At 39.2% G+C, this 15,735-nt stretch overlaps 2 protein-coding genes across 3 annotated transcripts in view; one reads left to right on the top strand and one right to left on the bottom strand.

Moving 5' to 3' along the window:
• The first annotated feature begins 328 nt into the window (after nucleotides 1–328).
• On the top strand, nucleotides 329–11,195 carry slc25a55a (solute carrier family 25 member 55a). 2 transcript variants are annotated; one of them, XM_088338998.1, is made up of 10 exons: nucleotides 329–487; nucleotides 2,740–2,818; nucleotides 2,942–3,067; nucleotides 3,816–3,871; nucleotides 6,821–6,911; nucleotides 6,999–7,117; nucleotides 7,222–7,423; nucleotides 8,525–8,679; nucleotides 8,762–8,837; nucleotides 10,475–11,195. In XM_088338998.1, exons 2-10 carry the CDS (start codon nucleotides 2,799–2,801, stop codon nucleotides 10,632–10,634), a joined length of 1,005 nt encoding a protein of 334 aa, XP_088195124.1. In that variant the 5' UTR covers nucleotides 329–487; nucleotides 2,740–2,798; the 3' UTR covers nucleotides 10,635–11,195. The 2 variants fall into 2 exon arrangements, with proteins under 2 accessions (XP_088195124.1, XP_088195123.1); XM_088338997.1 differs by lacking the exon at nucleotides 329–487 and adding an exon at nucleotides 2,128–2,279.
• tspan2a (tetraspanin 2a) overlaps nucleotides 11,192–15,735 on the bottom strand; it is a 23,536-nt gene continuing 18,992 nt past the window's right edge. The window contains exons 5-8 of the mRNA XM_088339000.1: nucleotides 15,477–15,569; nucleotides 15,336–15,407; nucleotides 13,126–13,209; nucleotides 11,192–13,055 (exon numbers count right to left, since the gene is read on the bottom strand). Of these exons, the coding sequence (XP_088195126.1) occupies nucleotides 12,990–13,055; nucleotides 13,126–13,209; nucleotides 15,336–15,407; nucleotides 15,477–15,569 (315 nt within the window). The 3' untranslated portion in view covers nucleotides 11,192–12,989. The remainder of the gene's footprint in view (nucleotides 13,056–13,125; nucleotides 13,210–15,335; nucleotides 15,408–15,476; nucleotides 15,570–15,735) is intronic.

Genomic DNA, 15,735 nt, shown 5'->3' with positions numbered 1-15,735 from the left:
TTCAGAAACCACAAGTTACAACAAGATACTGCATGTTTCCCAGTTATATGATTTGACTCTTACTTGCTCTGTCACCTCTGTGTAGCGGCTAACACCCAGGGGGACAGCTGTAGTCAGTGTATTAATAGCAAAGCCGCTCAAAGAGTAGGAGAATGCCTGATGCGGGCCTCACGTGAATGGACGACATCGTTGCGTTCATCATGTGATGTCCTGCTTGTTGTCTTTGTGATCCTCGCTTTTCTCGGAACACTTCGGACACGTGTCATGTTCCTAAAGCTGATGACACACATGGTCAAGATCGTATAGGCAGGGAGAAAAAAAACGTTCCTTACTGGCTGTACAGTATCTTGACCTTGGCCTAAATTATATTCTTGGCTGAGGTTTTGTGAAGCATTGTGGGTGGAAGCTCTACACAACTGTGTCAGATCTCTGGTGCACCATTCACCCACTCGTGGTGGGGAAAATAATAACAACAACATGCAGTTTGGTCAGTATTGGGTTTATAGGACAGCTCAAATTCAGTCAGATATTATGACTATTTTCTACCTCATGTGAGGGTTTGTATACACTTTAAACTACTTTAATAATATACGATTTCATTATTCTGTCGATTGAATAAATTCATATGCGAACAAAATAGGCCCTTTCACCGAATGGGGAGTGCCCAATTGTCAGTAAAAACTTTCTCCACATTTTCGCAGCATATATTCAGTCAAATAACATAAACATTGTTTAATCCTCTCGTAAGGTTTCTACACATTTGAACTACTTTGCTTGTAGACCATTATGCTATTCAGTAAATTAAACACTTTCCAATGCAAACAAAATAAGCACTTCCCCCCCTCTGGCAAGCAAAAAGTAAAACTTGCTGCTCCACATTTTTCAAGCAAACAACTAATTTTGACACTATGCCAAACAACAAGCGAATTTCTATTGGACTACATTTCATTTGTGGCGGTATAAAAATGCACTTTTTTTACATTTAGATCAATATTTTTTAAACCAGTGTATGACTATGTCTAGTTTGCCCCAGGAAGTTAATCAATTGTATCTTTACAAAAAAAGAAGCTTGTCAATGTTCAATATATTTTCTTTTTTCCAATGGTCTGATTAACTATAACATTCATTCATAATAGTAAGTGGTAGCAGGTTTCTATTTGACTACATTAATTTGATGTATTTTGCCTGGTTTTCAAATCATTTTTTTTTACTGAATAAACGTTTCTGTAGCACCAGGAAGCATTATATATTGCCAGGGTTGGGTAGGGTTACTTTAACTTGATTACTTTCAATTACTTTTGGATTACTCCAATACCAAATATGCTAATAAAAGACTAAAGAAACTAAATATGAATACAATGACTAAATTTTGTGCAGGCTTGGTGAGTAACGGAATACATGGAACGGCAAAAATGGTGTTGGCAAGCTGTTTGGATTTATTTTCATTTTGTTTCTGTCGCATTTTATGTTAGTTTTGCCGTAGATCAAAGCCAGGAGAGAAAGCTTACCACGTGTTCATATTTAGTTTCTTTTGTCTTTTATTAGCATATTTGGTATTGGAGTAATCCAAAAGTAATTGAAAGTAATCCAGTTAAAGTGACCCTACCCAACCCTGGTGGTAGCAGGTATCTATTTGACTACAGTAATTTGATGTATTTTGCCTGATTTTCGAATCATTTTTTTACTGAATAAACATTTTTGTAGCACCAGGAAGCATTATATATTGCACACTGTCTCTTTAGGCTTTCTTAAATGTAACTGGTGCCTTGGATTACTTAAAAAATGCATGCCATGGCTCAATTAATGTTAAGAAACACTGCTTCAGATGACTGTTGAATGGAATGGATGGTATGAACATCAGAACTCACAATTGTAATAATTACTTTGCAATCGCGTTTAGTTCCTCATAGTTGACAAACGCAATTATTGTAATGTTCGAGAATTCACTCGAATTTTTCTTAGGCATTTTCAGTTTACGCCCATCCCCTTCAATCTCTTATTTTCATTGGCGAACGGTTTAAAATGCTGCTCTTTGGTCCAATAATAGCGTCTTTAAAAGCAGCCAATTAACGTTGACCTCGCAAACCATGGAGATGTTGATTGGTTGGATTCTACTTAGGGGCGGGCTTATTCTGAGTGCTATATGTCAGAGTCAATGGAAATTTCCATTCATTCTGAAGAATTTTTCCAGTGGAATCGGTCGGTGCGACAGACCTCTATAAAATTTAAAAGCGTCGATTATCAGAGAAATTAATCAAACTTCGCAAAGAATATAATAGGTGAGTAATTTGTTTATCGTGTTGAGCGTGTGCTACGGTCTAACTTTGTAGTTATGGTTTCTATATTAGCTGGACAAACCACAAGTTAATGGCTAGTTTTTACGCCAGTATTCGCGTAGAAGTCGATATTATCGAAAATATATCAAATGTTTTATGTTTAAGTCCCCCCATTGAACTAAAGACAGATATGCGTGTTGATGTATGTAAATATTTATGGCCAGGCGGTAAATTATAACCCTCCTTTATGTTTTTTTTTTGGTTTCTTTGTGATTCCACTCATGCCCTTATTTGGTTTTCCGGAATGTAAAGCACGCCCACCGGTTGTATAGTCTGTGACGTCACATGATCCCGAGCTAAATGTGTATAAGCCGTTATCCTCTATTCGCTGCATTAACTACCCCAGTGTTGTTGTCTGAGAGTGTTAATCGCCTAACTCCTTTCTTTTTTTCACATGATCTAGTAATCTGCAATACTTGATTCTGATCCAGCTGAACTGTTCATCTTTAATTCGAAATCATCATGTCTCAGCAGCATATCAGGTAGCCTTCCATATGATTTATTTTTGTTTTTATTTAGTTTAAAAAAGAATTGTGTACAACAAATATGGTAGCATTGAATTATGCATTTGCTTTCCTGGAAATTCATTTCGGTCTCTCTTGCAGCCTCCCAGCCAAGCTCATCAATGGCGGCATCGCCGGCATTGTTGGTGTCACTTGCGTCTTTCCAATTGACTTGGCCAAAACGAGGTTACAGAACCAAAGAAAAGGGCAGCAGGTTTACAAGAGCATGTGAGTAATCGTGTTTGGGCTTACACAAAATGCATTCCGAGGGAATTGTGCACCCGGCCCTGTTTTTGTAGGGCGTGAGGGCTAACCCCCCTTTGCGCAACTGGCTTTGTGAAAGAATGCAATTCCTGAAATTCCATGTCCCTCACGGCCCTAAGATTTTGTGTCATGGTCTTTAGCTGGGTTACCCAACCTTGTATCTGACAATAGTTTCATGACTCAGGCAGGAATCCTGCCCGCCCACCACACTGACCTCAATTAAATTGCACCGCCTCAATTCTCCAGTTCATGTTTGGTGCAATTGTCGTGGTGTCAGATAAAAAAATAATGATTAACAAATAACAGAATGTATTTGTCTTTCTCTACGGTCTGTCGCACGTTGGAAACAAATCTAATTCCAAGCAATAGCCAAACAATTTTTCCCTATGAAATCTATCTAATATTTTATATTGCAGCCAAAATAACCAATATTGAAATTCTGTATCATACATGAAAATTGCCATTCATCAGAAAGAATTTCACAGTTTTATTACTTATTTATTATAGGAAAATGGAAAAACTCAGAGGCATACTGATGCGTTAAACACAAAAGTTACAAATTAAATATAATCAGATATGTAAGTTGTGCCACTTGAATCAATTTTTTGAAACCATTTTCCAACAATTAATGTCACTGAAAGTGCCTTTCGTAATCGTTTCTGTGCGTATACAATATTGTTTCAATGCATGTTTGTTTTTTATATTATTTTAGGATGGACTGCCTTGTGAAAACAGTGCGATCTGAGGGCTACTTTGGCATGTACAGAGGTAAAATTCTATTTTTATTGATTAAAATCACTAGTATAAGTATTTTCTATAAGTCAGGGTAAGATTCAGATTTGCTGTTTTAATATTAGTAATATTGAGTCATATTATTATAAAGTGGAACCTCCGAAGTTTTCATAACCTTGGAATGTTGAATTATTTAGCATAGGGATCATTGTATATTTAAACTTCCCATTTCTTGGGCCCACTGGTTGGCCTGTGGCATCGTAGTCAAGTTCAATATGTACAGAACAACTTTGAAGCTTTCCTGGGCATGTTAAATATGGTAAGAACACATGAGTTTCCACGGATTTGATTATACCAAACATTATCGGATAAAATAATATTTGCAGGCACCGTGACCATTTAAGTCAATGGCTAACATACAAATGTTTTATTAGAGCCTGATAGCATTTTTTTTTATGTTCAAGCTTTCCAGAATAACAGCCCTTTTCCAAAGGGTCAACCAAATGGCAAATTTGGTTTGCCTGGGACCTCTCATTAGGAAAACTTGTGCTCTTTTTTTGTAGTATATTTGAGGTGGAGTTCAGCCAGTCTTCGGGCTGTTATTTTTTTTTTAATATATATATATATACAGTCCTACCACCCTGCTACATTAAATTTCCTTTTTTGATGATGAGACAAAAATAGGCGTACACAAAAAAATGTTTTTGTGTGTGTATTCAAACTTCCATATTTTAGTGACGGTAGTAACAAAATGGATTTCTTTTGTAGAGGAGACATCCCTGAAAGTGTTGTCTTTAAAAAGAGACCATATATATCCTGATACTCTAAATGGTGCAAGTACAGCTTCAGTTTTACTTTGGGTGCACCTTTTTAGGCATTCGCCATTTTATAGGTTAGTTAAAGGGTCGGTCACTTTTATAGATGATTATAAACCAGGAATTTGCGTTGTTAACTTTTTAAATATACTGTAAGGATCAAATGTGAAATCTCACACCTCCTCAAAGCTGGTTTAAAAAAAGACACATCTCCCAATGCCCATATTGTCTTTCGTAGAGAATTAGTTTGAGACCTACACCAGCATGAGCTATTGAGTGGTCACCAAACAAAACATAGATACAGCTAACCCACCACATGTCCCTAAAATTATTAATGAGGAGGATTTAGCTATCGAAACGTCACTTCATACTGCAGATCATGACCGTATTCAATGTGTTCACGTATATCATGACAGTAATATTACTAGGTTTGAAATGCGGGATACTGTTTGACACACATACCGATTAAGCTTGAAACATTCAGATGACTTCATTCTATAGTAATGTTGTCTTTGACTTCGGAGGTTCCACTGCTTTAGTGTATAAAGATTACATTTGTTAGTACTGATGGGGATACCTATTAATGAGGTATTTATTTTAGAGACAACCAAGCATTGTCATGATGATTGTAATAGCAATGCTGTAAACATGAGAAACCCCAAATGAAAAGATGATTGATAGATGTGATAGAAAATCAAAATGGACATATGTAGTGTTTTTGACAGAAAATTGGGACCCTTGTTATGTGGGTATCTGCTTGTGTGAGGAATGCTGTTTGTTTGCATCTGTGTTTTTCATATTACAGACGTTGGTCCCCCTGGGATATTGAAGGCTAGCCGATAAGGGGCAGCCACGCTGGAGGCAAACCATTTATGGTTCTTACCACATATTGCTCTATTCCAAACTACAGGCACATATTATGTTGTTTTTGCCATTTTTCCATGTCATTTTGTGTCATCAAGTCTCTTGTCAGTAACCACCTGCTGCTCCTTCACTTTCTTACTGCTTTTATGTTTTTTCCTTTAGCTTGAAAATGACTCTCACGGGTCCATTTTCAAGTTCATCCAAAGTCTGGTCACGTGCCATTGTCTATATGTTGTTTTTACTAACATGCTCTTCTTGCGTTATGAGCTCATTATTTGCTCCTTTTCTTTCCTCAAGTCATGTTTGCACTGCAGTTCTGTTTAGGTCCAAATTTGAAACATTGTGAACAGCACATTTTATATCGGACCTATGTATTGTTCATAAACGCATATATTTGTAAATCTGGACTATAAGTGCTCATCTATTACTTTTTGATAGGAGTGGAATTCAGTACCTCATGTTTGGATTTAATGTTCTACCGATTCAAAGCCTTCTGGTTCATTTTGACCGTGAGTCAATAAGGGGTTTTCGAAGTAATTTAACTTCTTCCTTCGTTCTGTAGGTGTAGATGTACTTTTCAAAGACTACTTTTGCTTTATTATTTTTATTTGTACAAAACAATAATGCCATACCTAAACATGTGCCCAAAGGGAGTTGCCTTGAATGCCACTGATGTTATTTTTTTGCAAAACATGTTATATTTGAATCATGATGCAGACATTTGAAATTTGTAAGTCCACCAGTGCATTGAAGACATACTGCAACTTTAAGTAGATTTCTCTTGAAATGAGATCAAGGCGTGCCCCATTCCTCCAAAATAGTTTTAGTTCATACCACCCTGCTAAACTGATTATTTGAGATGAAAGTAATGAGCCCTTTACTTCCGCATATGTCGTATTTTTTGTGACCGTTTGTTACATCACGTGTGGTAATTCACACTCCAAGGCACTTTTATTTTGGTTATAGGGATAAGTACATACAAACAAGTTTTAACAACTCAGCTGAAATTGGACATCATGCTCCGCAGTGTAAATGTGACCTTTTTGTTTGCATATTTCTCTTTTTTCTTTTGTCATGGTATTTGTGTTGTTTACTCTCACTTCATTGTTTCCTTTGATAATTCTTCTACTCTGCTTTTAAGACTCAAGCTTATCTTTGTGTTTAATTATCATCATCATCATCTAGGACTTTTAAAATCTTAGTTTTGTTAATGATAATGGTGGGGAGTATTTTTTTTTTTTTAAGCATGTTTAAAGAGACCAATAAGATGAATTGACATCTAATAGTCACCTTGTTTGTCCTTTAGGAGCTGCTGTCAATTTGACTTTAGTGACGCCAGAGAAGGCCATTAAGCTGGCCGCCAATGACTATTTCCGACACTACTTTACCAAAAATGGGTGAAGTTTCTTTCATTATGTCCCTGCTTATCACATAATCTAATTGGCTCGAGAAGGAGTCTGACTTTTGATTCCTTGTCTTTCCAGTCAAGGCCTGACCGTGTTCAAAGAAATGTTGGCTGGTTGTGGTGCTGGCATGTGTCAAGTTATTGTTACCACGCCAATGGAGATGCTCAAGATTCAGCTGCAGGACGCCGGCAGGCTGGGTAAGGACTCGTTCCTCAGGCAAGACTGGTTGTCTCACGGTGGCAATTTAGGCACTTATGAACGGCAGTGTTCTGTCACTGATGTTTGCTTGTTTTTTGTCTAGCTGCCCAGCAACATAAGCCAGTCATGGCATCTCCATCCAAGCTCGTGGCCACCAGCCCAGTGCTCAGCCGCTCTTTTAACTCAGGAGCCGTGAACGCAATGGCGACTCCGCGAGCCGTATCTGCAACGCAAATTGCTAAGGAGCTCCTGCGCACACAGGGAATCCAGGGGCTGTACAAAGGCTTGGGAGCCACGCTCATGAGGTATAATAATCATACTTTTCTCCTATAAAAAATGCTAGTTGGGGTGTGTGGTCTTAAGGTGTCCTTAAAGTCAAAGGTTAAAATATGTATTTTGTGTCAACAATACCCAACTGAGAAGAAGCCCTTGTCCTTTGTTTTCCACCACGCCGCTCTGCTTTTATCTTACTTTTATCAAAGATGTTTCGGGTGGAATACATTATGGAGGACTAATGAGCTGTAGGGAGAGTGCTGTAGAGTGCCATAATCTTTGTGACTTGTGAAGCTGTCTTCAAGTAGTCACGGAACAATCCAAACCACAAGAAAGTTAGAATAGAATATACCTTTATTGTCATTGTTACAAATATGGTTGAACATATTGTGACAACGAAATTGGGCCTGGCACTCCAGTTTCACATTTAACAGTGAGGTTAAAAGAAAACAAAGAAGATAAAGGATCAAAGAAGATAAGGTTATAATTTACACGATAAATGCTAGATTTACCTTAAGAGCGTGTCAAAGAAGCGCACAGACTTGCACGTGCATCATGAACAAGCTGACATAGGCTGCAATCATGACATAAGCCAAAAGATGGCGGCAGCAAGTAAACAAGTTCCAAAATCTGTAAAGCTCTTTTAAACTCTAATAGGTATTGAAAATAAGGAAGGAAGACCTCAATAGATCTGAACTTTCAAGGACGGGGGGGAGAAGCTTTCAGAAGGAATTTCTATTCACTCTAAGATAATCTCTTTTTATTAACTCTTCAAGGTCACAAAAGCAGACCAGCCCCAAAGGTTGTGGTAATTAAAGAAAAGCATCATGATTGGCCGATAGCGACAATCATGTAATAGTCAAAATTAGGAACTGGCATTCCATGAAATCTTATTTGCATGTGTCCAATATTAAAAACTGAACTAATAGCCCTGGCTTTTTATTGGTCTATGCTAACTCCTAGGCTTGCGATTCCTAGTCCCTGAGGTATACTGCTAAATTGTAATTCTGGCTTTAAGCCCTAAAGCGGGGGTCTGGAACCTTATTGACTCAAAGAGCCATGAAAGCAAAACGTGTTTGTTTTCTTTCCAGTAGTTTTCAAAGTGTCTTTAACTGACTTGCATTGTTTTTTAGGGATGTCCCTTTCTCAGTGGTCTACTTTCCACTGTTTGCCAACCTGAATAAACTAGGCAAGACAAGCGCCAATGAGTCATCACCTTTCTATTGGGCCTTCCTCTCTGGGTGCCTCGCTGGTTCCATTGCTGCAGTGGCTGTCAACCCTTGTGATGGTAAGGCAACTTGATATTTAATAAATTATCCACAATGGCATAAGTGATTCTCTCTTAATGTCCGTATGGTGTTGCTTTCTAGTTGTGAAGACAAGACTGCAATCGCTGAACAAAGGCTCTGCTGAAGAGGCTTACAATGGAGTGGTCGACTGTGTCAGGTAACAACACAGGCTTAATGATCCTAGATAGTAGACAATTGAGAGGCACTGATATGCCTTGATTGTCATGATACACGTGTAGAATTTATTCTAGCAGTATTGAATCAGCATGCATAGAACGATCCTAGTTATGACAAGAGTTCATCCTTATATTACAATCACTTTTCTAAGCTGTAGTGAGGAAAGGGTTTGAACCATGCGCAAGTATACAGTCACTCCTCTTTTCAAAAATAAACCAAAAAATGCAAAAAGGGGTGTATGTCACATTTATTTACAGTAAATTCCGGACTAAAGAGCGCACCTGATCATAAGCCGCACTCACCACATTTTAAGAGGATAACCGCTTTTGTACCTACACAAGCCGCATCTGTACATAAGCCGCATGCACCCACATTAAAACATGTAACACAATCACAAAATAACCCAAACCCGACTTTGTGTCCCGCGATTGTAACTGAATATATAGTACACAATCCAAAAACCACAGTTGGCGAAATGAACAGAAAATGATACCGCTACTTAAGGTTTAATGCAGACCTGCAGAGTCCGGGTCCCGTTGAAAATAATCCAAAGGAAAAAAATGTATATTTCCAAAGGTAAGGGTGGGAAAAATATATATCCACTATTGTCCGCCACCTCCACAAACACGTCTCACGTTTACTCCACTTCCCGTCAGCCCCCGTGGTTTACGTCCCTTTTTTTATTCGCCCGTACAAAACATATCAGAATAAGTCTCTAAAATAAATACATTACAAAAATATACAGTTGCAAATACATATTATACATGGTTACACATATTTACAAAGAAAGACCGTACACCGAGAGTTTTCAAAGCTTTAATAATAAAATGATAATTTATAACCGTGCCTGTGAAGGGTAGCAAAACGCTACTAGCAACACGCTCGCAACATAGACGGCCCTGTTAAAAAAAAAAAACATAGTAGACGGCCCTGTTAAAAAAAAAAACATACCGTGCTTGTAGAAATCACGGTACACCGTCCTCATTTTCCTCCCTATAACGATGTCTTCAAAGCCGTGTTCCCCAGTAGAGGAAAGAGACCTTGTCATATAGACGTCTATTCAAAAACACGCTCGCATAGTAAAATTTACGTGAAGTAGCTCTGTTTCCTCCTTTATCGGACTGCTCAATTGCTTTTAGCTTGAAAGCTGCGTCATGTGCCTTTCTTTTTGCAATTTGCATGATGAGGGTATGTTGTTGCAGTCCTCCCCGGCACATATATTCCACCGGTTTAAATCTTACCTTTTGTACTCGAGCGCCGCTGGCGGCTGTTAGAAAAATTACATGAATTGGCCGCATCACTGAATAAGCCGCAGGGTTGAACGTTTGGGAAAAAAGTAGCGGCTTATAGTCCGGAATTTACGGTGTATATAGCCTCAATCACAAAATGTCTCAAAAGACATTCCTGCATGTCTTTTAGGTTGTATGTTGATTTGTGAGCTGTTCATTACTACTACCTCCACTAGTTTAAACATGAATGCTCATCCACTTTCAAAAATCTAATGACAAAAGCTTGCTACCAAAGTATTGAACATGCCCATGCAGGTCTCAAGTCAAATACATTTCTGTTCAGATGTGTTTATCGAATGACCCCGAGCCTTTTTCTTTTTGTCCACAGTAAAATTCTTCAGAAAGAGGGACCCGCAGCCTTCCTGAAAGGCGCCGGTTGCCGGGCCTTGGTCATTGCGCCACTCTTTGGCATCGCCCAGGTCATGTACTTTGTGGGCTTGGGCGAGTACATCCTGGACAACTCTCCTCTCCGTGTACTGTCGCCGTGAAAAGTTCCTGTAAACGTGTGCAAGCGACCTCTCAGCAGAAAGGATGGCCGGGAATGGCAGCTACATTCTATCAGTTTACACCCTTGCCAAGAAGAATAGGAGATGTGTTGCACTTGAACCACTTTCGGTGGCTTAACCTTCGCTTCTGCATCGACTCGCAATTTCACGATCGTCGGCCGAGTGCAAAGTGGCGATGGTCCTTCTTTCCGGTAGCTCCTTTTTTTTTCACCTCCATGAGGGCGCGAGGAGCTAAAAATACACGGGTTTTATTTTCAAAGCTTTTCTGTTTTCTATGGTATGTCGTTGCTGTGAGTGATTCCATTGAAGGGCTCTGCAGTTTTTAAGTCTCAACAACTCTCACATAACACTGTGAATCCCTTCCATTGTGAGTGTCCGTTTTTATATGTGTTTTGTCCACATAGTCCATTCAATTTGCATATGAATTTACCTGAAATTTCATCCTACAGTGATTGATGCCTTTTCAATGAAAAAAGATTCCACTGTACAATGCTACTTTTTGTACTGTGTATTATTACACTCCGATTAAAAGAATGCAATCTCTTTCCACTTTTTTATTCGAACAATCCCAAACAAATTACATTGCAACAATGCCACCTAAAGATGCTTTCTAGTTTGTATTGGCACACCCAAAATAATGCGCAGTTCATTTATAGTCGTACTTGCTAAACTTTCTTTAATAAGCTTATAAACTTGAGTTTGTTTACAAAGTACAAAGATTGGTTGGTGAATAAATACAGACATAAATAGGAGTCCAAGTAATTTTTCTTAAGTTGCCAGCCAACTGCTGCTCATAAAACTTGACATTCTCTTTTATGCACAATTTCAAAATACAACATGCATAGTATTTTCATAAAACAAGCAAACATGGGACATGCAAGCTTAAAATGGAACCCAGTCCTGAAAAAACAACCACGACACCTGTCCTGATATTTAAATTACTGTATTTTCTGCAACCCCAAAAATAGTCTTTTATCATATATTTCTATATATGTACTAGCACTGAAAGGAAGCCCTCCAATTTTGTCATTAGTAAAAAGTGACATTTATACTATACATTCAATGTTTTGCCATTTTGGTCAACGAAGTTTTTTGATTGATCAATCATTGCACAATCACGGTGCAAATCCCGTAAAACCTTGTATGGTAACACATACAGTGGAACCTCGGTTTTCGAACGCCTCTCAGTTCGAACAAATCGAAGTCCGACCCAAAATTTCGAGAAATTCTTGCTTTGCTGGTCAAAAAAATCGGAGTTCGAACGCCGGTAATGCGTGAGTGCGTACGCTTGGGTGCGATGCTGAGCGGCGTACGGGTGTTTTAGCCCCTTTCCAAAGAAAGTCAGTGCAAGCAGCAAAGTTGCTACAGGTGAAAATAGAAAAGTAGTGCATACAACTATTGCATTTGAGAAAGAAATAATTGCAAAATTTGAAGGTGTGCGAGTGTCTGATCTTGCCTGCGCCTTCTGCTGACCACCACAAAGGTAAGAAATCCTATTCATAATTCTTTATCCTTTTTTTTATTTTTACACGTTCATGTTAGCGTAATCTTTCGTACGGAAGATTACGATAACGCGAACGTATGATTAGCCTGGGTTAGCTTTAAATTTATGTTAAACATTCAAGGTAAACATTCAGGGTGTTGGAACACAGCCCCCTTTCCAATGAACCGCTCACCACTTGTTGTGGAGACCCGGGTGCTAAATGACTTGTAAACGACCTATTTTTTAATTTTTACACGTTCATGTTAGCGTTATCTTTCCTACGGAAGATTACGATAACGCAAACGTACGATTAGCCTGGGTTAGTTTTAAGTTTATGTTAAACATTCAAGGTAAACATTCAGGGTGTTGGAACGGATTAAAACGATTTACATTATTTTTAATGGGAAAAAATGATTTCGGTGATCGAACAAATCGGTTTTCGAACAGGGTTCTGGAACTCATTATGGTCGAGAACTGAGGTTCCACTGTACCTTTAATTACTGTGTGCATTACCAACCTTATCCACTGTTATTCCACGGTATATAAAGTGAACTGTGTTACCAGGAGCACTTTCAAATGAATGGTCAAATTGTTTTTTTTAGGTGCGCTTTATAGTCTGGAAAATGTGGTACGTGCAATTTAGACTTTGTAGCACAAATTCTGTCCAGTTAGCAGATTTAGAACGTACGTTCTGTAAAAAAGACGAAAACAACGAGGCACACAAGTATGTAGGACGCCTCCGTATTTACAGCGGGAATGTCACAGAAGCGTGCCACAGGCAAAGCGGGTGTGTTAAATGCAAAAGTGAAATGAGAAGAGGCGAGATCGGTCCAAGTACGTGATGCCATCCTCTGCTATATGACCTCCCTGCTGTTCCGGATGGCGCAACACAGCACCATGCTCAAGATCATCCCCAGGATCTGAAAACACAAAAGACATTTAAAGAACCGGTGCTGCGTTCACAGACTTAACAATCCGCGAAACACGCACCATGACTCCTCCGATGCCGATTCCGACGTAACCGATGAGATGCAGCTTCTCATTGAAGAAATCTGTAATTGCAGTCAGGCAATCCTGAAATGGAAAATGGACATTTGTTTTGGATAATCCAGCCTGCAGATCACTGGCAGATTTCAAGACTACATAAGAAAACCAAAACGTTTTCGTGATCTGGCTGGGGGTCTTCACCACCATCTTCAACCAGTCCCTGTCAAAGGCTACCGTCCCACCCTGCGTCAAAACCTCCACCATCCTTCTCATCCCCAAGAAGTCAGCAGTGGAAAGCCTCAACGACTACAGGCCTGTCGCATTTACACCTGTGGTCATGAAGTGCTTTGAGAGGTTGGTGTCCCAGCACATCAAGGACTCCCTGCCACCCACACTGGACCCCCACCAGTTTGCCTACGGGCAAACCGCTCCACTGACGACGCCATATCCACAGCACTTCACAACGCACTGAGACACCTGGACCACTGGGGGAGCTACGTCAGAATGCTCTTTCTGGACTTCAGCTCAGCCTTCAATACCATTATCCCGGAGATCCTGGTGGAGAAACTCTCTTACCTAGGACTCTCTTCCTCCATCTGCCACTGGATAATGGACTTCCTTTCAAACCGCCCACAGTCCGTAAAAATCTGCAACCACGTCCCTCCCATCCTAACACTGAGCACTGGCTACCCCCAAGGATGTGTACTGAGCGCCCTGCTTTTCACCCTCTACACCTACGGCCCAAAGTCTATTTATACATGAAACGATTATCTGCACTGCTTGTCCTCAGTAGGGTCGCGGGAGTGCTGGAGCACATCCCAGCCATCAGGGGACACCCTGAACTGGTGGCCAGCCAGTCGCAGGGCACACAGGGACAGACAATTCGCTTGCTCATTCTCACTAGGGACAATTTGGACCGGCAATCAACCTGACATGCATGTTTTCGGAATGTGGGAGGAAACCAGAGTGCCGGGGAGAAACCCACACAAGCAAGGGGAGAACATACAAACTATCTATGTACTATAAACAACACTTTCTTCAAAAAGAAGTACAGTAAAAAAAAAAAAAACATGATTCCTTGGTGTATGTTACACCAAAGCAGGGGTCTCCAATATATTACTGTACTGTAGCCCTCTAAGACCACCTAAGTAGCCCGTGGACTGGTTCTGAAAATGTATCACAGGTCATTGTGGTTTTCTAAGAAATTTGATTTCTAACTGGCGTGATGTTTTAGTCATTGACTGAGCCTATTTTAACCTTTAATTAAACAATCTGTTAATAACACGGTAATAACATAGTAATAGCATAGTAGAGTTAAGTATACAGAAGGAAAAAACCTTCTCGCAGGTGTGATTCAGACCAATATTGGTCGTCCTTTAATGAATGTTTTTTTTACCACTACGATGCGCTTCACACTATCCCTTTAATGAAACGGCCTTCCATGCATCTTTAGAGGAGAGGTCTGAATCAATGAAATCGCTACTGTTTTACCAGATAGGGATTAAACTAAGTTTCTTTCTTTTAGCTACCAAAAGAAAAAAACGGTGTCTAGGATTACGCCATGTAAAACTACTCTACAAAATATGAAGTGTTTAATTAAAAATAACAAAGGGAACATTTTAAATCTAAGTAACAAAAACCCTAAAACAAAGAAACTAAAGAAAACCTAGTGTTCATTTGAGATACATTGTTTGCACCAGGGTTGGGTAGGGTTACTTTAACTGGATTACTTTCAATTACTTTTGGATTACTCCACTACCAAATATGCTAATAAAAGACAAAAGAAACTAAATATGAATAAAATGATGACTCACAACACGTGGTAAGCTTTCTCTCCTGGCTTTGATCTCCGGCAAAACTGACATAAAATGCCACAGAAATAAAATGGAAATAAATCCAAACAGCTTGCCAACATCATTTTTGCCGTTCCGTGTATTCCGTTACTCCCCAAGCCTGCACAAAATTTTGTAATTTTATTCATATTTAGCTTCTTTTGTCTTTTATTAGCATATTTGGCATTGGAGTAATCCAAAAGTAATTGAAAGTAATCCAGTTAAAGTAACCCTACCCAACCCTGGTTTGCACCCGTCAGGTAATTGGCATCATCTCACTTGACCCACTCACCATTTATAAGACCTTTTGAAAAGCACCTCTCGTATTCTAGAAATTGATAATCCGAGAGCGCCATCTACTGGACACACATATTCACCTACCTTGGTTTCCTCCGTGACGTCAGCGCACAGCTCAGATGTCGCCGTCGAAGTCGTCCCTCCACAGCAGTTGAGCTTCATAAAAACGTTGTTTTCACTTGAATATGAATATATTGCATATAATATTTTAAAAAACGGACTTACAATTTTGTGGTAAATGTGTGTAATGGCAGTTGCGTTGGAATTGGACGCATCACCGATGGAACTGCTGTAGAATTTTTGCACCTCCTCGACCATCTGGTGAAATATATATAGGATCAATTTAAAATATAGGTAAAGTAGAATAGATAATACACTTGAAAATATGGTGAGATGTATACATTTAATATTTTTTCAATTCAAAAGGTGACATTCTTAAACTGCATGTTTAACTCCCTTGCCTACCGTATTTTCCGAAATATAA

Source organism: Urocampus carinirostris, chromosome 6 (assembly GCF_059441175.1).
Source record: "Urocampus carinirostris isolate Australia breed hairy pipefish chromosome 6, RoL_Ucar_1.0, whole genome shotgun sequence".
Taxonomy (NCBI): Eukaryota; Metazoa; Chordata; class Actinopteri; order Syngnathiformes; family Syngnathidae; genus Urocampus; species Urocampus carinirostris.
Note: the sequence above shows the minus strand (reverse complement) of the source record. Positions and strands in the feature narration are given on the sequence as shown.

Excerpts from the sequence above, each read along its gene's own strand:
- slc25a55a (XM_088338998.1), top strand. The coding sequence starts at position 2,799 with ATGTCTCAGCAGCATATCAG. Across the intron at positions 3,068-3,815 it reads CAGCAGGTTTACAAGAGCAT|GATGGACTGCCTTGTGAAAA; the intron begins GTGAGTAATCGT and ends ATATTATTTTAG. Across the intron at positions 7,424-8,524 it reads TTGGGAGCCACGCTCATGAG|GGATGTCCCTTTCTCAGTGG; the intron begins GTATAATAATCA and ends ATTGTTTTTTAG.